This window comes from Rousettus aegyptiacus, unplaced genomic scaffold (assembly GCF_014176215.1).
Source record: "Rousettus aegyptiacus isolate mRouAeg1 unplaced genomic scaffold, mRouAeg1.p scaffold_m13_p_11, whole genome shotgun sequence".
In the NCBI taxonomy this organism is placed as follows: Eukaryota; Metazoa; Chordata; class Mammalia; order Chiroptera; family Pteropodidae; genus Rousettus; species Rousettus aegyptiacus.
Genome location: NW_023416286.1, coordinates 57,739,582 through 57,761,049, shown reverse-complemented (window position 1 = coordinate 57,761,049; position 21,468 = coordinate 57,739,582). Strand labels below are relative to the sequence as shown.

At 39.7% G+C, this 21,468-nt stretch overlaps 1 protein-coding gene and 1 pseudogene across 28 annotated transcripts in view; both read right to left on the bottom strand.

The window, feature by feature from the left end:
- The window catches only part of DOCK9 (dedicator of cytokinesis 9), a 236,178-nt gene that overhangs the window by 141,521 nt on the left and 73,189 nt on the right, over positions 1–21,468 (bottom strand). For 4 of the 28 annotated variants that reach the window (XM_036228846.1, XM_036228845.1, XM_036228855.1 and 1 more), the window contains exon 1: positions 2,216–2,341. The exons of 21 other annotated variants lie outside the window; for them this stretch is intronic. In XM_036228846.1, coding sequence (XP_036084739.1) covers positions 2,216–2,341 — 126 coding nt within the window. Of the gene's footprint in view, positions 1–2,215; positions 3,050–21,468 lie in introns of those variants that run through there. 3 more of the 28 variants (XM_036228851.1, XM_036228859.1, XM_036228838.1) reach the window with 2 other exon arrangements.
- LOC118609446 lies at positions 13,301–13,419 on the bottom strand (annotated as a pseudogene).

Genomic DNA, 21,468 nt, shown 5'->3' with positions numbered 1-21,468 from the left:
TTATATTTTTATATGCAAGGGAGAAAATCTGGAAGTATATACACCAGATAATTAGTAGTGGGCGCTTTTGGAGTAAAGGTAATGGCATTTTATTTTTCCCTCTTTCTACACTATTCATATTTCTTATTACATGCATTAATACTTTCATGCTTTCTAAACTATGTAATCCACCCCCCCCCCAACTAAGGACTGATTATGTACATAACTAAAACCAGCAAAACTTGATTTCAAAATGCTACCTCTTGAATAAAATAAGTTACTTACATTTAAACCTTACAAACTTGTGGATTCTGAGTACATGGGCTACTGACATAATAATCATCATGAACAGCACAACAAGAAATAGATCTCTTGGCTGTGCTGGCGTACTTTTTAAAAATCATCTTGAAAAAAAGTTGTACTCCAAGCAGTGTGTTGAATTCTTACTGTTGGCAGCGACCTTCACAGGTAAGGAGATCTGCCTGGGTGGAGGCCCTTCTTAAATATCCTTGCTTCTCTTATCTGATATTAGCTCTTTTTATCTTGCTTACCGCCCCCCCCCCCACCTCCTTGGAAGAAGAGAAACATCAGATAAGAAAAGGTTTCTGGTTGTATCACTGTTGCCTTCGCCTCTCCCTCACACCTCTCTCTGCAGGTGCACAGAGCCAGAGCTCTCCATGCTGCTAGAAGGTTCTAAGCCCTGATGAGTATTCCCACCAGGTGCAGCTGCAGCCAGCACAGCCGTATCCATTACGGGGCGGGTTTGCTCCCGTGAAACCGCCTGGAGTGAGATTTGACCTAAACTAGTAACTGGGACATGAGTGGCCAATTTTTTTTTTGAGCACTAGAAAGTAGGTTTCTGTAAAGTCACTGTGGAATTTAAAAAAAAAAAAATCGCACATCATCTTTCTATAGTGTATTTAATCCTCTCGACAAATATTCCTACACATCTGAAGAATCACTGACAAAAGATTTCTAAGAAGATTCACAAGGGAACCCAAACCACACGACTTCCTCCAAGAAATCATAAGCTACATCAGCTGGGAGCTTTAACCATTTAAATCTATATACTATATAAGTGGCTCATGCTACTCAATACATAAATGAACTACTGTGCTAGCAGAAATGAATCCAAGATAATGAACAACATCTCTAAACAATATACTGGGGTAGGGACCGAAGTCTCTCAGATGAAAATCTACAGTGAAAAAGCCCATCATACTTTACTGACCTTCTCAGCAACATAATTGTGAAGTTAGTACAATATAAGGCAGTCTCACATGTCACAGAGGAAAGCAGTTTAACTCAAATCAAATCCATTAAGTCTAAGTTCAGATTCTTAAAGGCATTAATTGAAAATTAAGTTAATTAACTAAACACTTTATGATAACAGCAATTGAACCTGTTTTTCTTTTTAAAAAATCACTATATAAAATCACAAAATACTAGTTTAACAATCCCTTTAACAGATCATTTGAAAGGCTCGATTGTCCCCTCTGCAGTGCATGCTGGTGGGTTTTTGCAGTTTGCTTTAAAAAAGTATGTGCCTTTATTGTACTAGAGAAATTCCGAGAGAAAAGCACAACCTACGCGTTGATGATAACACGACCACTTTTCACATTCCTCCCTTACCGAGTCTACTGAAGCACTTGAATTTATCCAAACTGCTATGAGTTTAGCTAATGTTAAGAATAGGAACTTTTCTATCAACTGGTTCGAAGTTTAGCTTTTTTCCTACTTACTTGTTCAAGGCAAACCCGTTAAAGCGAGTGAGAACACATATTACTTCAACAGTTATGTTCCTTAAAAGCCCAATGTCATCTTCCTCATTTTCACAATAACAAATACATAACGTAAAAACATTTTAATTTTGCAAAGGACATCTTTTTCAACCCCAGAGAAGGCAACTAATGTGTGCCTCCCGGGGTGTACACTCGGCAACGCTGCAGCTAGGTGGGACGTAACTTTGAACAATACATAGTTGTTCTATACAAAGAAACCTCATGGAAGCCACGTTCATCCACAAAATGTCAACGTATCTTTCCTCACAAAGAATCAAAGTGGAACCCGAGACAGAAGACAGTCTACAGGAAAAGAGGGAGAGGAGAGTTCACAAGAGACAGGGAGAGCAAGTTTTAAAATCAAACAAAGGGCAAGAGGGCACAAAGTGCCCACACAGTGAAAGCACTGTGTGGGGAAGGCGGCAGAAATGCCATGGATGATGAGCCCCTCTTACCTGCACCGGCACTGGGCTCTCTGCCTCCACTTCTCCCTGAGCTGCATTCTTGCGTTGCGTGGGGGACTCAATCACCAGCTCCTTTCTGACACCTCTACAACTAGTCCTGCATTTATCAGCCTGCATTCTCAGCTGAGAACACACAAGTCAGAACGTCTGCAACTGGGACAGCTGCGAGTCCCTGGCTGTGCAAGGCACACGCATGCCAGTGGCCCGAGGGAGGAAAGGAAGCTGGCCTCCCAGGCACAAGTGGTCAGCCCTGCTGGCCGGGTCTGCAGAGCCCACGGGGGTGGGAGGGCATGCCAGTGAGGGCCAGCCTCTAGGGGTGTTACTACTGCTCGGAAAATGGGAGGTTCCCGCTCCCCGGCCAAAGGAAAACAAACCCAGAACTGTACAATACACAGTGTGCTGCCTCTGCGATAAAGACCGGCCTCATTGTGTCTGCTCCACACGGCGTGGGCCAAATCAACCCAAACCAAAATAGTGCAGTGTTTAAAAAAAAAAAAAACAGTCACAGTTAGACTCCTTTATAATTACTTCAAATCTGAAGCTCATGGAGCTGGAGAGACAGTTAGGTCATCTGGGTGTTCTAAAATTCTTACTGTGTCCGGATGCCTTCCTTCGTGTTATGGCTAAACACCAAATGCTTGGCTGACGATCAAAGCCAAGAAGAGCAACCAGCAAGGGGTTCCATGGCCTGCACCTCATGGCTGTAGGTGTAAAGAAAGAGTTCCACTCTGCATGCAAAACTTAATTTCTCTATTATTTTGTGCCAGAAAGACAAGGTCATCAAATATTTTCATAGGAAATCATATATTATGGTAAATGCTCTTATTTTTAAATTATTTTAAAAAATCTCTTTGGGAAATGATTAAGAAGTGTTAAGGGATTTATTAAAAATTAGAGGAAAAATGGGCATTAAAATGGGGTTAGATATTAATCTGCACTTCCTGGGCTTCTGCAGCACTTTTCCCAGTTACTCTGCTTATGCTCCTAAAATCAGGGAGGATTTAGTAATAGTCGATAATAGAAGTGGTAAGTAAAAAAAGTGGAACTAGATGTCATTTAGCAACAGTAGGTGCTGTAAAGTACACTACCCAGGGAAATATGTAAACTGTTATATCAGGTATAGGACAAGTCTCCAGCTTTGAAGTTAAAGGAACTGGGAGGTTTGGAGTGAGGGTGAGTGACAACAGGGGAGCCAAGATGGCACCCTATGGCCTCCTGTTCTCCTTCCTCTGTGATGAGGGCCTCTGCCACTCGAACACCAGGAATACTTGCTGAGTGTGGACATTAATTATGTCACAAGAGTATGAAGGGTCCATTAAAAAAATTACCAATTTCTATAATTTTTTAAAAAACTACCCAATTTCTTAACCAGGGGTGATCTTTCTTAAATTTAGGACTTCGGCTGTGTGATCTAAAATGACAATTCCACCAGCTGTGTTGCTACAACACATTACGAGGTAGTTCAGTAATTCAAAATCAACTGTTCGTCCCTCTTTGCAGCTTAACTATGACAACTGCCTTCCAACAGTCGTTTTGAACCCCTGCGTTCATGCCATGAGACAGGCATCTTCTTGAAGTTTTTCTATATTTTCCAAAATTTTTATCAGTGAATTTATATTTTAATCAAGGAAAAAGCTTTAAATTGGCTTGGAGCGTCCAGGTAGCTAGAACTAAAGTGCAAACATGTCCAGTTCCATAATTTATATCATCAAAAGAAGAAAACAACAAGCTGTAAAACAAGTAAACTTTTAAAAAATTTTCTCACACAGAGATTTACATAAAACGGGACTGATTAATGTAATAGAGAAGGTTCTCGACATGTTTATAGGAAATGCAGCAGCCAGGTTCACACAGCTTTCTCACCACCGGCTCAGAGCATTATACTTAAATCCCAGATAAAGGAAAGCAATTCTGAGAGCAAGACAGACATCTACTCTCTCACCTTTGAGTGGGTCCAACTTATGGAAGAAGGAAATTCTCACAACCTAGAGGAATGAACATACTACTGTGAGCCTTCCCTCTACACAACTTCTCAGGTATTAGAAGGTGTCCTTGCTCTGTTCTGCTCTTGTAGGACAAACCAACGCTTAGAAATCTGACTGTTAAGGGGAATCACATGGTACCGCATTTAATTCCAGAACCTAAGCCTCAGAGTAGGATGTGGTTTCTCTAGGGGGTTCATGAGATGGATATCTGAGAACATAAGAATGACATCTGGTCAGAGCAGCCACAAGAGGAAATGTCACCTTAGAAGGACAGGAAATAGGCAGCCAAGGTTTCCTTTGCAACACTTCAAAGAACAAGATATAAGCCAGACCTCTGGATTCAAACCCACAGCCATTTACTGAGCTCCTACTATCCAGCAATCTCGAGTTCTTTCACACATTAACTTCTCTAACTCTTACAATAACACATCTATGAACACGTATTAAGGGTAGAGAGTTTCATTGTTAAAACAGAATGGAGTAAACCCTGTGTGGAAGTAGGAACACTTCAGAAGGAGGATGAAATGAATGCTTCTTCGTGTGGGTTTTAGTTCGCAGATTATAATATTCATACAAATTATTATACAGGTTGGGTACACAAAACCATGAAAACTTTATAGGAAATTTAAATTTTTTTCCAAGGGCAATTTTTTTTTTTTTTTTTTTTTTTTGCTCTGAGGAAGGCTGAATTCAGACTCTAAAGCCCTCATCTTCCTCCTTCCACAAGATGAAGTTCCATCACATTCTGAAAAGCAAGAAGCTATAGGACCCTATTACCCAGAGGACTCCTACTCATGCCTCAATACCCACTTTAAATAGCACCTTCCTTATAAGATGTCCTTGATCCTCTAGCCAGAATTAATTAGTCCCTCTCTTGTTAATCCTCTTGGCATTACTCTTATTTACCTCTATTTAGGAGCTTTTCACAGCCTACTAAAAGGTAGTGCAGCACTCTTCAGGGACACTGTAAATTCATGAGGGTCAGAAACTAAATTTTAACTACCTTTGAGTCTCTAGCATCTTTGGTACTGAAAGCACTCAAAATATATTTGCTGAATTGAATGCTTATGTCAGTTTTGTGTCCCTGGTTATCTTTAGCCCTAAAGTGAAATTTAGTAGTTGTAAAAATATGCATATATTTTCATTTGTTAATGGCCCAAATTAAGGCAGAGCATTTAACTATTCATAAACTGAAACCCAACAGACCATTTACTAGTAATTAAAACATTCCTTTTTCCCAGCTAAGAAAATGTTATTCTGCATAACTTGCTAGACATTTTTTAAGACAAAGATATACTTGGAAACAGTTGAGCTGAACCTTTAAGAAGTGCAAATAAACTTGTTTTTAGCAATGAATTATATAAAATTTGAAAATTAATTTTGCTATATAGCTAGTAACTATATAACGAATAACCACACGAAGAATACATATCAATTATCTCAACTTAATGGAATTTTTTACTTATTAGGGGCTCTTAGCGTATCACAAGGATACTTAATATTAACTTTAAAAGCATACATGTTATATATATCAGTACTTTAAATTATATATATGCCTTTCAAGTATATGTAAAGTATATTTAAATATATAAAGTATACATACACATATATTTTGAAGTAGAGACTTAGATATATATATATATAAATAAATGTTAAATAAACACACACACACACACACACACACACACACACACACAGAGTTACATCTCTCCTCCCAAGTAATCATTCTTTTTCTCGTGTTCTGTGAAAATTTGAATCAGTAAGTAAAAATTAAGAAAAGCTGCGAGAAGAAACAAATAACTAAATATTTTCCACAGCGCTGGTCAACTTGCTGGCCAAGGAAAAGGTATCAGGAAAATGATCTGCTCTGCTGAGAAAAACAAAAATATGGTACATAGAAGGCACGAGCGGCAGCAAAACAGGACAGGATTAGAGGCGACACATGCAGGGAGCAAAATGATAAGCAGTTACGGCAGAGACCGGATGGAGTGATGACAAGAGAAGAGATGTGGGGGCAGGTGGATGTTGGAGAGGAAAGAGGTCTCTACATCAGACCCTTGGGACCTGTTAGAAGAGTTAATGTAAAAAAATACATTCCGATATAAAGTCTGATGCTCACTTCATTTTTGTCAGATTTTTAATAAAATAATCACAGAAAAAGAATATGCAGTATCATTTAGTTTAATGTTTCTTAGCCTGGAATCCAAGGGTGAACTGAGGAGAAAGTGGTCCATGAACCCTCTAATATCACACTCAAAATTGTGTGTTCCTGTGATTTCTCTGAGGAGAGGCCTCTGGAGTTCACCTAGTTCTTAGAGAGGGGACCAAGGAAGACCCTCTACTTGCAGAGCAAAATAGCTAAGATCCAGAGAGATAAGCTGGAGAGCCACCCAAAGTTTTAGATACCCTTTAGCAGCTTCAATTCTATTTAGGTAAAGATAACAGCAATTTAAACACCAAGCCTCAGTTAAATAAACAGACATTAGATGGCAATCAGCTGTGTCAACACCTGCAGTCCACTGGCTTGTTGATGGATAGCCAGGTCAGCAAATGGGTCATTACATGAAGCCCAATGCCCAGCTGACAACCCATGGCCAATCAAGTACCACTCCAAAACAGAATAAATAATATTACCAATAAAAATTGTTTTTTGAAAACTATTAATGATACAAAAAAAATGTCCACAATTATATACACGAACAAGTCTGGGGGGAAAAACATGACTTCTGATTACCTCTGATATATGAGACTATTAATTTTTTTCTCTAAACTCGTTTCCCAAGTTTTCTTCAAAAGCATTTATTACTTCTATAGTTGTAAATAAATGAAAACACTAAACTGCTATATAACGGTATAGAAAAAGTTCCCACTGAGGTTTTAGCCCCAACTCAACAGCTACATATTACAAAAGTCACTTCCCCTCTGTGGGTCCCACAGACTTCACCTGAAGAATGAAGAACTTAGACCAAAAAATGTCTACATGTCTTAATATTAACTATTAAAACTTCCCTTATTGATGACATCTAGAGAAAAATAAGCCACCTTAATGGAATGATAACATTTCAAAATCGTATTGCCCTACTACACACAAGAGAAAAATACAAAAACTAAAATGTGTATATTTTTCTAAATGTGTCAGATTTTCATTTCCAACAGAGCAGGGGAAGAACTGAGAGTCTGGCAGAAGAACTAAAGGATGTTCTATTGGTGAAGAAGGAAGAGTGTCAGAATAGGTCCTAAAGAAGGCTCTGTTTTCATATAAGGAAACTAAGACAGGAGCATCCTTCCATTCTGCAGACCACTCTCAGGTACCGGCTGTGTGGATTTAGGACAGTGACTTCACCACTGGGGCGCCCAGTTCCCTCATCTGGAAAATGGATCAGAATGTCCACTATTATAATCCTAGCTAAATTCTGTTCATTCCCAAGACCAAAGTAGATAATGAATGTGTCCCACTGTGTGAAGAAACACTGCCTGCAGTCACAAATGTTCAAGAAGCTTCTTAGTAAAGACAGCCGACTGCCACTGGAGATACCCCCTTTCTCTGCTTCCATTTTTCCATAGCTTCTATCAGGTAGTCTCTATTCTATTTTTCTTACTTGTTTTAATGTCTTTCTAACCACAATTAGAAACAAAAAAAGAGGCTCTGTGAAGGCAGATTTTTGTATTTTGTTCACTGCTCTATTCCCAAATCCTAAAACAGGGTAGGTAATCAAAAAACATTCATGAATGAATTTACCACAGAGTCAGAATCTTCTCAGTCTATCTATAGAGCTCTTATACCCTAGACACCAATAGTTTTTCTGAAAACTGTCAATTTATTTTAATCACAATAATGATAATTCAGCCAGCACTGTGAATGATTTGTTTTAGAGATGGAAATTTACAAAGCCAAGGAAAACATAATGTGCCTGGGATTTTTCTCAGGAAATGAAACTCCCAGACTGAGTTACCAAACCCCAGCCAGCCTGCCGCACAGCCTCAACCTTACTAGAGCTATTCCAGCATGTTTTATCTCTTTGTCAGCTTTAAGAACTTGGGGGACAGATGGTGGTTATGTACAGTGTATACGGTAGGCAATCCATAAATGTTTGCTTATAGAATACACAATAAAACTGTCTCACCTTGGTTTGACTAATCACAAACCCAAGCCTCACAGGACTTCACATGGAGTAGAATTTTCTAATTTTCCTCACTGTGTGGCAAATGTTAAGGTTAAGGGCCAGAGAATGCATGCTTGGTGAGAAAAACAATCAAAACCTTTTGTAAAAAGCACTAGAGTTTTTCTTTCTAAATAAAATGACACATTCAATTATTAATGGAAAACAAATGTCCATTCTTTCACTTCTCCCCATATCCACTTCCCAAAGCAACCTAATGAAAACAGCAACTAACCACCCTCCAAGTTTATGGATTTTATCAAATCTTTATTTGTGTACGTTAAATTTACTTAAAGCAAGTTCCATCAATATTTATAAAGTACAATGCCAGTGGACCATCTAGATTTACAGATGATAGAGATGAGACAAGTTGTCAGAGGTTGCATGGCTCTATTTCCTGGTGTCAGAGTTCATGGCCATCACCTACCTAACAGGGGAGAAGAAGAGAAGATGGACCTCCAGGCAAATGCTGGACACCTACTTCTGCAAAAGGAAAACTACCCCAGGCTACAAGGGGGAAGTTCACTATGAGGAAATTTAGCAAAATGACTCTCACCTAGACCCTCTGGCTTAATTCAGCTTGCATTTAAAAGACAATCATTTACAACAATAGCTGGGAAGTCCCCTCTTTTAAAAAGCAGTAGATGAAGTCCATTCCATAAGATGAACTCATCGGCAGCAGAGATGATACATCCCTTCTCATCCTGCTGCCTTCCACTTCTTCCCAGCTCATTGTGACTGATTTCCTACCTGAAATTAAGAGACTGCCAAGGAATAGAAACAAAGCTAGAGAGTTTGAGGAGACTCAACCGTTATTCCTGGGCAACACATCCCGACAGATCACACTTTCCCCGAGTGCCTGTAAAAATATGTAACTAAACTAAATGATCTTCTCCATAGACACACTACAATAAAGGTGACCAGAACTGGAGATACAAACACAGTAAGCGGGGAAGGCAAATGTCAAGGAAGGCCATCAAAGCCTTCCCTTCTCTTCTCCACCAAATCCACACACACACACACACACACACACACACACACACACACCCCTTAGAGATCAATGAGGAAGGCTGTGGTGATAGTGATCGTGATGGTGATGAAGATGTAGCCACCTCTGGTCCTTTATTAAAGTTGTTAAACAGTTCAGTGTTACTTCTGTTATGTTTCCGAAGGAGTATACATGTGACACAACAGCCTTCAGCTTTCCTCTCTCAAGCAAGGGAAAGAACTCTTCCAGGAAAAGTGTGGTTAAAAGAGAGGGTAATGTTTAATCAAGCTCTGAACACTGGAACACCAGTGGCTATGAACATTCCACTGGCCTGTCCACAAAGAGGAGCCAGGTCTTAAGGTTCTCTGTCAATTCAAAAATAGCAGGTAAAATAATTACAAAACAAACAAGGCTTCTAATGTGACATAGAGCATTTAGGAACTCTCCCGGCACACACTTCCATTTATGCTTTGCCAAAATCTAAATCTAGACATCAATACTGATTTATTGTTTTTTATGTAACTGTCACACAAGAATTTCAACACAGAAGGGGAGAAGAAAGTGAAGAGAATGAACGAATTGAAGAATGGCAAAAGTGGGGAAGGAAAACATTCTCCAAGTCCCTACTATGTGCTAGGCACGTCACAAGCATGTGCATTTAATTTAGTTCAATTTAACCCATATAATAAAATATATAAGAGTAATAACACTATAATTAGGTGTTTTTATTTATAGAAACTGGTGCTCTTATAAATTAAATAGCTTACCCTAAGTTCACATAGTTATACTTTGGAGCTTTGTTCCAAAATTAATCTTAAACCTGGTAATTAAATAGATCAGAGTATTTTAAGTTTTATTTCAAACATAGTTTTATCTTCCTTTTGAATATATATATCTTTAGGGCATTCACAAAGAATATTAGAGAATCTCCTAAGGCCTGAAAATATTAGAATGGACGATAACAGGAAATTAAAACTGAAAGTTAACATTAATAGTGGTGTGTCTGAAATATAGAACAAAGGCTTTTATAGTCCCTGCTTTCTACTTATCTATATCTTTAAACACTCCTTAATAAACATGAATTACTTTAAATTAAATACTTTTTAAAAACCTTTAAAGCTATTTATTATTATTCGGAAAAAATTTTTAAATAAGGTCAACAAACTACCTCATACATACACAGTGCTTCCTCCAGGGCTGGGACTAGGGGGAAGTGAGTGAGGCATTCAGTTCAGGAACAAAATTTAAGGGAGCCCTAAAAACTCAGAAATTAAGATAAATAAAATTTAATGAAATACTCAAATAAAAAATCAAAGTTAACACCAAAAAAAGCCATAATAAACAAATCAAAACTTGAAATAAATATAGGATCGGTATTACTAATTTTTTTTTTTTTTTTTTTTTGGCCTCAAGCTCCAATATGGCTCTGCTCAGCAAAGGCTTACTCTGTGCCAGGCACTGTGATCAGCAGTATATTTATTTCTCCATCAACCCTGAGATAGGAAACTGAGGCATGAAAGTTAGGGAATTAGCCCAAGGTCACAGAACAAGTCCAAGGTCACACGACTATTACGTGGATAAATGACTTTAAACAGATTAATAAGGTCATTTTTACTTGCTTTTACCATAAAAATAAAGATCATCTATTTTTTACAACTGGTCTACAAGTAACCAGATCTTCAGATATTACCCACGACATGAAAGATTTAAAACTTAAGCTCAACCTAAGTTCTTCTTCCTTAGAAGATTAAGTAATACAGGTGCAATTTGGGCAAAGGACCAAAACCTCACATTACTGAAACCTTTTTTATTTTCTTTGCTGTTCACACATAGGTGAAACCTCTTTATGATTCAAAGTCTGGAACAGAGTAAGAGAAAGAGGAAATGCAAAAGCAAAGGAGAAGACTTTCCTCTTATTTTAATTCCCCAAAGGAAGGAAGGAAGGAAGGAAGGAAGAAACAAACAGTAACACTTGGAGATCTGGCTCCCAGAGCAGGGCAGTCTCTCCACATGCTAAACCGTGCTACTCCCTCATGACAACCCCTCACCCCATGGCCTGCTGGGTAACAAGGCACACAGACCCTCCATGGTCTCCCCTGTCCTCCTCACTACCTGTGCCCCAAGCCTTATGCACAAAGAGCACTAAATATATATTGCCTCCTCATGCTTTACCTTCATGCCTGCAGAAATGTCCCTCGACCTGAAATGTCCACTCCTACCACCTCCTGATCTTAATCTGCCAAATGCCTGCTCACCTCTGTATTACACAGACTCCAGGACCCCCACCCAGAACTTCTGAACTGGAATCCTGAGCTGAGACCTAGGGATCTGTATTTTTAATGGCTCCCCCAGTGTTACCAATGCTGCAGGCTTTCATCTATCTATATACGAGATTCATTGATCTTAATTTAATAATTTAAAAGATTTAGGAAGAACACCCTGATGTTTAAACTCAGATCCAATACAAGGAAACATGGATGGGTCCTCAAATATGTCTCTGCACAGGTATGACAGATGACTATTTGGCAGAAAGTTGAGGGCAGGTTGGGGATGAGGCCAAAAAGTTTATTGTCCTCCACAGCATGGGTCCCCAACCCCCAGGGTGTAGACCAGGTACCAGATTGTGGCCTATTCAAACCGGGCCGCACAGCAGGAGGTGAGTAGCAAGTAAAACTTCATCTGTATTTGTAGCCACTCCCAAGCACTAGCATCAGCACCTCAGCTCCACCTCAGATCATCGAGTATTATTAGATTCTAAGAACAGCACCGGTCCCTGGTGCTGTAAAGGTGAGAGACCGCTGCTCCACAGGACCTCAGACTTATGGAAAATGCCATGGCAGGTTTCAACTCATTGATGACTGATCATTTCTATTTAGCTTGACTTTTTAGAAAAACAACTTTGTGGATAGATTCTTCCACCAGAATTACCCTTTACCCACCTACCTTGTTCTTTTCCCCCCACCCCTGCTAAAATAAAACACCGTTCAAGTCAATAAGAAAGGACTTCCGGAGCAATACAAACTTCACGCACCTCTCAGGTATTTTTAATGGTGTGACCAAGTAATTAAACACTTGCTTAGCAGTATACTTTCCTAAAGAGAATGTAGAGCAAAACCCACCCTATGATTTTGCTGCCTAAAATCCCTTCACAAACAACTTACTTCTTTGCCATCTGAGCTATAAGCTCTCACTGAAGTTCACATCTGTGACCCATGTCCCTAACTAAAAGCAATGAAACAATCTGTTTAGAGAAAGGCAATGTGCATTTCTAAGGATTTCCTTTCTCCCCGGCTAAGAGGAATAAGATGCCAAAGTTACATCCGCCATATGCATCCTCCACAATTCACTGCACTTAGGCCAGTGATTTTTAAAAAAAGAAAAAAAAAACCAAACCTATCCAATATTACAGGCCTAAAGTACAATTACTTTCCTTTTAAATAGAATCTCTTTGTATTATAATGTACTCAGATTATACACTGGGACTGATATAACTTCCATGAGCTTTCCTAGTCCATATTTGAGACTTGGAAAAAAGCCAGTTAAAATTAACAACGAAAATACTTGAACAAATTTTGTTTGGCAGCATTTTTTAAATAAGACTATGCTAACACTTGCCTCAACACCATTTTGAAATAGCTGCGGCTATGGCTTATACTACAATATGTGTTCATTAATTGAGAGAGAACATAGGACTTCTAAATTTATTGAAAAAGAATCAACCAAAAGTGTTAACAAAACCAGCTCCCCAGGGCTGATGTGCAACCTCCAAGTTTCCACTTCTGTGGGTGGCACACGTCCATCAAATGTGGGCATCAAACTATCTGGTGGTCAAGTTCTTTATTTTTTATTTATTTATTTTTTTAAGGGAGGCAACCCTTGGTTGACCTCATAGATTGATTGCAAGAACCTTGTCAGCTTACAATCCCTTATTTTTTATTTTTTATGCCTACGGCACCTGGTCTTCCTAGGTGGTCTCCCATCCAAGTACTAACCAAGCTCAACCCTACTTAGCTTCCAAGATCAGACAAGATTGGGCTTGTTCAGGGTGGCATGGCCGTAGACCTCAAGTTCCTTTCAACACAAATTTTCCTCTATTCAGTGATACATATTAGTGCCACAGATAATTAGGTTTGCTTTATCTTTCCATTGTTAACACTAATTTTGTCATACTCCGTGCAACCAGCATTTACCACAAAAGAAAACATCTTAGGAACTTTCACTAAGTAGTAAAAAGAGCAAAGAGAAATGTTCTCCCATATTCATGCATTAACTCCCTTCCTTCTCAATCACTCAGCAAGCATTTCTTAACCGCAAGGCACTGTGCACAGACTGGGAAGTAAGGAACACATAGAAATGAGATGTAAGAAATGCACGGTCCAGTGAGAGAATAAACGGAGGAATGTAAAGGAGTGATTTCAATACCAAGCATGGCGGTGACCTGCTAGCCCTGTGCTGTCCAATATGATAGCCACTAGTATCTTGGGGTTATTGAACACTGACATTTGTCTAGTCTAAGTGAGATATGCTCTAAGTGAAAAACACACACTGGATTTCGAAGGCTTTGAAATGAAATGAAAAAAATGAAAAAATGAAATAAGTGAAAAACATACACTGAAGGCTTTGAAATGAAATGAAAAAAAATGAAAAAATGAAATAAGTGAAAAACATACACTGGATTTCGAAGGCTCTGAAATGAAATTTAAAAAAATGAAAAAAAGAATGTAAAATATCTTATCCTTATTTTTTTTATTGACTACATGTTGAATAATACTTTGGATATGCAGGGTTAAATAGAATATATTATTAAAATTAATTTCATCTGTTTCCTTTTACTTTTTTAAATGCAGCTACTAGAGAAATATAACATTCGATATGTGGCTGGCACTGTATTTTTATTGGACTGTGCTAGGCTAGATGCTCCCCGATCCTCTTTCCGCTTTCTGGGCAGAGAGAAAGATCACATTTCCCACACTCCCTGACAGTTGGGTTGAAACTATATGATCTGGTTCTGGCCAAAAGAATATAAGAAAAATATGGTAACAATAAAATAAGGTGCACAATCATCCTAGCACACTCTCTCTCTACTTGTGTGCCTGCTAAACATAGAGATTCCACAGGCCTCCAAGGAGGTCCTAGGCAAGGAGCTATGGACATAAGGAAACTAGATTCCTGAATCATCTCAGGGAATACCACCCAGTGTATACCCAATGGGATCTTGTCATAAGTGAAAAAAAAAAAAAGACGCATATAGTGTTAAGCTACTGCTATTTGGTTATAGCGATTAAAGTACGTTGACTAGTTAATACACTAAGAAAGAGTACTTTGACAAGAGGGATGACTACCTGTAAAAGAACTGTCAGGATACTCTTTAGAGATAGTTGCCATGTGAGAGGTATCTTAGCATGGTAGTTCTCAAACTCCACTGTGTCAGAATCACTCAGAGAGCTTGTTAATATACAGACTGCTGGGCCCTCTAACCCGCTCTGCGATGGCATGGCTAGGGAGGAGGTCCGTGTGAGAGTGCTGACCCTCTACGGGCACCATGTCTCCCCCAGGCTCTCCTTCGAGCTGCTGTCAGTCTCCCTTCCCCCAACCCCTCCAGTGCAGGAGGTCTGGAGCACAGCTGAGGATCTACATCTCTAACAAGGTCTCAAGTGCTGTTAGTCCAGGGAGCAACACCGTGAAAAGCGAAGTCTTAAAGGACGAGCAAGACTTTGTCAAGCAGTGAGGAGAACCAAAGGCAAGGGAAAGGAACGACCATATACGGAAATGTTTGGAGGGTTGGAAGAGTATAAGGTGTTCAGAGAACAGCGAGTGGAGAAGCACCACTGGGGCTGGGAAAGGAGTGTGGGGAGAAAAGGCGAGGAAGGTCGTCTTGTACTCAGCAGGCAGGAGTTTGAATTCTGCATCTTCAATGAGAACTTTAAAGCAGAGCTTTCCTTTCCATAGCATATACTACAATAAAAATAATTACTCTAAAGTAAATCTGAATATCTGCTAATACTTCAATTACCTACAAACATCCTGGGAAAATGACAGAGGTGCAGTATGGTAACTTGACCATTATGGACCAAGTGTGAGACTCCAAAATCATAATTCTCAGATCGACCGCCCATTTATTTTAATCTTGTTACGTGACCTGAGGAACAGTCGAACGGCTGTATAACCGCTGTTTGTGCAGAGTTACCTCCAATCTACTTCACAGAAACCTTTGGGAGACAAGATGTGGAAATAAAAAGAAATGTGTTCCTAGGAAAAAAGTATAGAATTTACAGAGAAAAAGTGTCTAGTATTTTAACTAGGTACTACTCAACTTGGCCAGATATGAATGTCTAATGGTCCTGGAGAGAAGCAACCAGCACTGACACACATCATGATGGAAGAAAGATGGGCTTGTGATGGTTTAGGAAGGACTGTGAGGAACACCGCGACTTTACTACGAATCCTTTCCAATGGAATTCTGAGTGTCCTCCTTCCCACTCAAGACTGACAAAAACAAACAAACAAAAAAAGTTTTTTTTTTTTTTAAATCTCAATTAGATTATAAGCCAGATGTTAATGTCCTCTGAGTAGCTGTAAAATATGGCCCTGGGATAGATAATACCTATCACTGTGAACAAGATTCTATGAAATCATTGCCTAGTTTATCATTATACCAAACTTCCATCTCTACTGCAAGTGTTTATTTATACAGGCAACGTAACAACTAAACGGTGAAAACAGGTTGCTAGGTGCAAGATGCTGAAACAGGCGTGTTAACTGTACTATATCCAAATGCATGCTGGGAAAACATTTTAGTGTTTTTCTTTCTAATGGTAAAGGAGTGAGAGTTCTGTTTGAGCTAAATATGTTCTTTGCTCTGTAAGAAAATCTAATGGCCCCTTTATGATCATTTAGAGGGGGAAAAGCAATTAAAATAATTTGCTAAAAAAAAAGTTTATTAAATGTTTTCTCTCACTGTAGTTAGAATTAGATAAATAAGACATGGAATTTGCTTATGTCAAAAATTCAATGGAATAAACTGGTTTTACCTCAAAGAGAAAAAAAATTTATATTACTTTCAGCAGTACACCTTAACATCAAGTTGCAATATGAGAAGACACCAGCTTGATATCCTTTATTCACATACAACCTTGTAGAAAAAGTTTCATATATGTTATCAATTTTTTTAATCAAGGCACTGTCACAGGTTTCCAACATTTATTTTCCCAAGTGATAATACTAAAATATAAAACCCAAATAAATAAAACCACTACCATTGTTCTGTAAAAAAAGGCTACTAAAACGCATACAAACAAACATACCTGAAACTAGGAATGGCAATCATAGAATTGTTATTAAAAGCTTTTAAATCTTTAAAAGTTCACTACATTGTCTTCGTTTTTCTCATTTCTGTACAAATCATAAAAAGATTTATCATGATCTGAGGACCAGCATTTAGGAACCTAGGAGGGAGGCAATTAACGCTCACGGGAGTTGATGGGTGATCACCTAGCTCCCTTCTAAGGTGGGTGTGAGTTAGCTCTTAAAGAATTAGATTGGTGCTTCAAGATAAAAAAAAGAAAAAAATGAGTGAACTAAATTTCATATACTTCAGGAAAGTCCAGAATGAAATCCCTACTGCAGGTGAAGGGCTTCTTGCATGAGTTCCAACAGAAGCAGGGCACACACACTGTTGCCCAGGATGGGAACTCGGGCGTAGATGGATACCTTCTGCCACCTATCTTGGGCCTGTTTCGTATGTTTGCCTTTCAGACTACAGACTTAACCTGAAGCATCATTCATTTTAATCTAGTGGTTTCAACTGGGGGTGATTTTACCTACCTCCAGGGGATATTTAGCATATCTGGAGACATTCTGGTTGTCACAACTTGTAGAAAGGGGATGCTACTGGCACCTAGGGATTCTTTAACCATCTTACAGTGCACAGGACAGCTTCTAACAACAAAGAATTTTCCAGACCAAAATGTTAACAGTGCTAAGAGTTAGAAAGCCTGCACCAATCATATCAGAGGATATATCGGCCCTACCTCAAATGTAAAATCTTCTTCTGCAACAAGGGAATGTACGTCCAGAGAGTTCAGTGTATTCACCCTATAATTATATTTATATGTATCATAATTACGTAATTTATATATGATCACATATGTAATATTATATAAATATTTTCAATTATATTCCTAATCAAGTCAATTAATTCATTATCTTTGTTCCTTCCTCTCAACTGTGCAGTTGTGATAAGTGCACCGAAAGAAAAACAGAAGATGCTTAACTAATTGAGGTTCAAATGAGCCTTCTCTGAGGAAGACACTCTTAAGCTATGGCTAGAAGGAAGAGTGAAAGTCAAAAGGACTGAGTTAGTACAAGGGCGGGGAGGACAGCATGTACAACGGTTCTGAGGCACAACAGTTTGCTCCTTTAGGGAGCAGAAAGTTGGCCCAAGTGGTTTCAGTGCAATGGTCCAGGGGAGAGAAGCTCACAATGAACCTCGTGTGGTAAGCAGAGTACAAATCATGCTGATAGATATGTTAAGAATCATGTGGTTTAGCCTGAGCTAAATGGGAAGCCATTAAAAGCTTTTAAGCAGAAAATGACACATGGCCTTTAGTGCATGGGGATGAGAACAAAGCTTCAGGTGCAGATACAGTAGGAGACCACATATAGGCAGGTGGTGGCTAAAACAATGAAAGTAAATGACATCACCTAAGAAGAGGATGCTGGCCCAGGACAGAGTCCTTAGTAACACAGGTGCCGCTAGTAATGGCTACAAATCCTCCTCCTTACCCACACTACAGTCATGGTACAAACGAGGTCACACATCTTTTTCCAGATCCTGAGTACCAACAGGATCTCACCATTAGCTGACTTAGGTTATAACTTCTTTAGTCACCCTGAGCTAAGAACAAGACTAACATCAGATAGTTACTTAACTTTCCATGTATTACTCCAATTGGACTATGGTTTATAGTTTACCTGATGATCTCTCTCTCTACACACACAAACACACTCCAATAATCAATTTCAAAATCAAAGAACTTCTGATCTGGAAAGGATAATCTAATCCGAACTTCTCTTTATAAGCAAGAAAACGGTAGCTCCAGAAAATAAGCAACCTGGCCCAGACCTCCCGTCCGCACTGATCAGGGGCTACTGTTTTACAGAAGGATGACCATGAACACTTAATTTATGTAATTTCCTAAGTAAATCTGTATGTTTTACTATAATAATAACTTGGAATTAACCTGCTCTGTCAATGGGAAAGCAAACAGCACCAGAATTCCACAAAAAAATGTTTGAGTGTTCCGAGACCCAGAACAGTTCCCGTCTGTGCTAGGCCCACTCTGTGCTCATTACTCAGCCGGCTTAACAAGAAGAAAAGAGGAAAAGATGCACGCTCCCCTTTCCACAACCTCTGAATGGGAAACGCGGACTTGCATAGGGCACTCAGTCAAAAACACACCTACTTACTAGGGTGTGACTGTGCTGCTCAAGGGGCCGGATGTCTTGGTGATGACATAGAACAGAGCAAAAACGGCTTAGCTGAGGCCCCCCGCAGATAACTTCACACTCTCCACTTGGTAACCAGGCACAGCTCCCCATCCCTACACCTATAGAGGAGTGATACGAAAACTTGGCATAATAAAGAACTCACCGATTTGGCTCGAATTTGTAAATAAAATCTTTTTTACTTAACATTCTCAGTCATGTTGAGCCCCTGACCTCAGAGTTGCTTTGCCTTTAAAAACTCTATAAGGAGAACCTCTCTCAAGGGCTTTGATAACTTGTCTCTTGGTTGATCACTAGGTTCCTATCAACTTGAAGGAAAAGCAGATCAGCAGCAACGTGCATCAAGACCTGTCTTCAAAACCACCCATTTGTGTAACAGCCTTCGCCATTCCATCCGCATTTGCCCCCCTCACCACATCCACAGGGCCCACTTCTGGGTCTTCGGTATTTTCCAGGGATTGCCATGTTCAGCCTTCACTGTTTCTTCCTGGGACTTTACTTTCCCTCTCTCTGTGCATTGCTGATTGATTCACAGCTCAGCAGGATGAGATGGTAAGTCCTGAGTGGTCAGGAATATTCCAGACATCCCCTAATTTTGTGCATCTTTGTTATGAAATAGAAAACACTTCCACGGAGGAAGCACGCTGTCTTCCAATCTCACAGGGAGGGTTTGCTCTGCATAGGTGTGGTACTGGCCCAGTGCACCCTCTACCCACAGGACAAACCCCTGATAAATCCCCAGCATCCTCTTTGCTAAAGTCCTGAGGAGTTTCTCAGGCAGAGGCCAATCTGCTTTATTAGATATGTGCCAGACTCTAGAAATACCCCCAGATGGTGGTAAAATTACAACTCAGCGCCCAACCTGACGCCCTCCTCCACTCTTCCTTTGCACATGGCTGGTCTTCCGTGAGTAGGTCAAGGTTGAGAACAGCTGTCTCTGGACCTGGGTGGGCAGTAGAGCCATGGAGTGTGGTGAAAGATGTATTACCGGAGAAAAGTCACACAAGGTGTGACACGATTTGGGCACTCACGCACCTATGCATACAGATCTCATCTCACCAAATGAAATAGAAGCCCCTGGAGGTAGGAACCACCCCACCCTCATGGTTCAAATTGTGCTCACCCACTCAATATCAACTAAGGGCTGATCATTTGTTCAGGCAGAGAGACAAATGGAAAAAGCCTGTCACCAATTATGCGATGAGCCCTTTCTAACCTCTAGTGCACTTAACAGCACGCTTAGCCTCAGTTTCCATCTGAGTCACACAGGCAGAGTCCCGAGGCACATGGCCAATGTATTCTTAAGAATTTCTGACCTAAGGGACTTGGTAAAATCCATGAAGAAAGACGTGTGGTTCAGGAAGCATGGTCCTGGTCAGCACCTCCTCCTTCCAGACCAACCTCCCTAACTCCCCACCCAACTGCACTCTTCCCAGTCTATCTCCTACCCAATAGAGTAAGAGTAACACCTTCTAAACGGAAGTTATAGGGCTGCTAACACGGCTACTTAAACTCTAGGCACATAAACTCTTTGCCAACATTCAGATTAGACTACGCTCCACTATTTCCAAAACAGTAGTGGACAGCGGTGATGGAGCACACTGTCCATCATGGTGGACGATGCAAAGCCATCTATATTTGCCTATGGATCTGAGATTCATCTTCCTAATGTTTCACTCAGGGCCGTTATCAAAATTAGTTTGCAATTCCGAACACACAGTGAGTGGGTGGTAGTGAAAGACAGCCACGATGTCTCTGTGGGTGGAAGGAGGAGAGAAAGGGGGGAAAGGAGAAGCAAGCTGAGAATCAGTTTTACTATATAAGCCATCTAAACACAGATACCAGGGTGGATAGGAATGGACAGTCGAAGATGTGCATCGACTCTCCCTTTCACTTTCCTGATAAGGCGATCTAACCCAAACTCAGTTTGGCACTAGAAGCTCATACATAGTATATTTTGGAAATAAATGGCCCAAGTATTCTCTGGAAAACCTAATGTAGCAATTCTCCAAGTTCCTTTAACAGTTTTTCCAACTAACTAATCTTGTTGTTGCAGGCTCAGAGGGTGGGTGTGTGACCTGGAAAAAGGTTCATAGGAATAGCTATAAAACACACACACAGACACACAGACACACAGACACACAGACACACTCTCTCTCTCTCTCTCTCTCTCTCTCTCTCTCTCTCTCTCTTTCTCTCTCTCTCTCTCTGTCTCTGGAAGATGGATAAGGAGAGGATAACAAAACAACTCTTTTTCAATTAGAAGAGCAAAACTAGTTCTAAGTTTTGTTGTTGTTTTTAAAATTCATTTCCCAATAGAAGGAATTCTTAAATGATGAACTTTCTTGCTTATTTCAAGATCATCTGGCCTTCTCCTGAATTTTCTGGTTGTCTGTTTCTAGCCAAGTCCTCCGTGTCTGGGGCTGTAGGACAGATAACATGAGCAGTCCAAAAACCTATCCTCATGTTTCTTTTAATTTTGAATGTTTTTCTTCTTAACAGAGGGTAATCAGAAATTATAAAAATGAAAAGTTTTAAGATTCTGGTGCAGCTAGAGGTTGTTTTCAAAATTAAGAGCATAACTGTCTGCTTTCCCTTTGGACA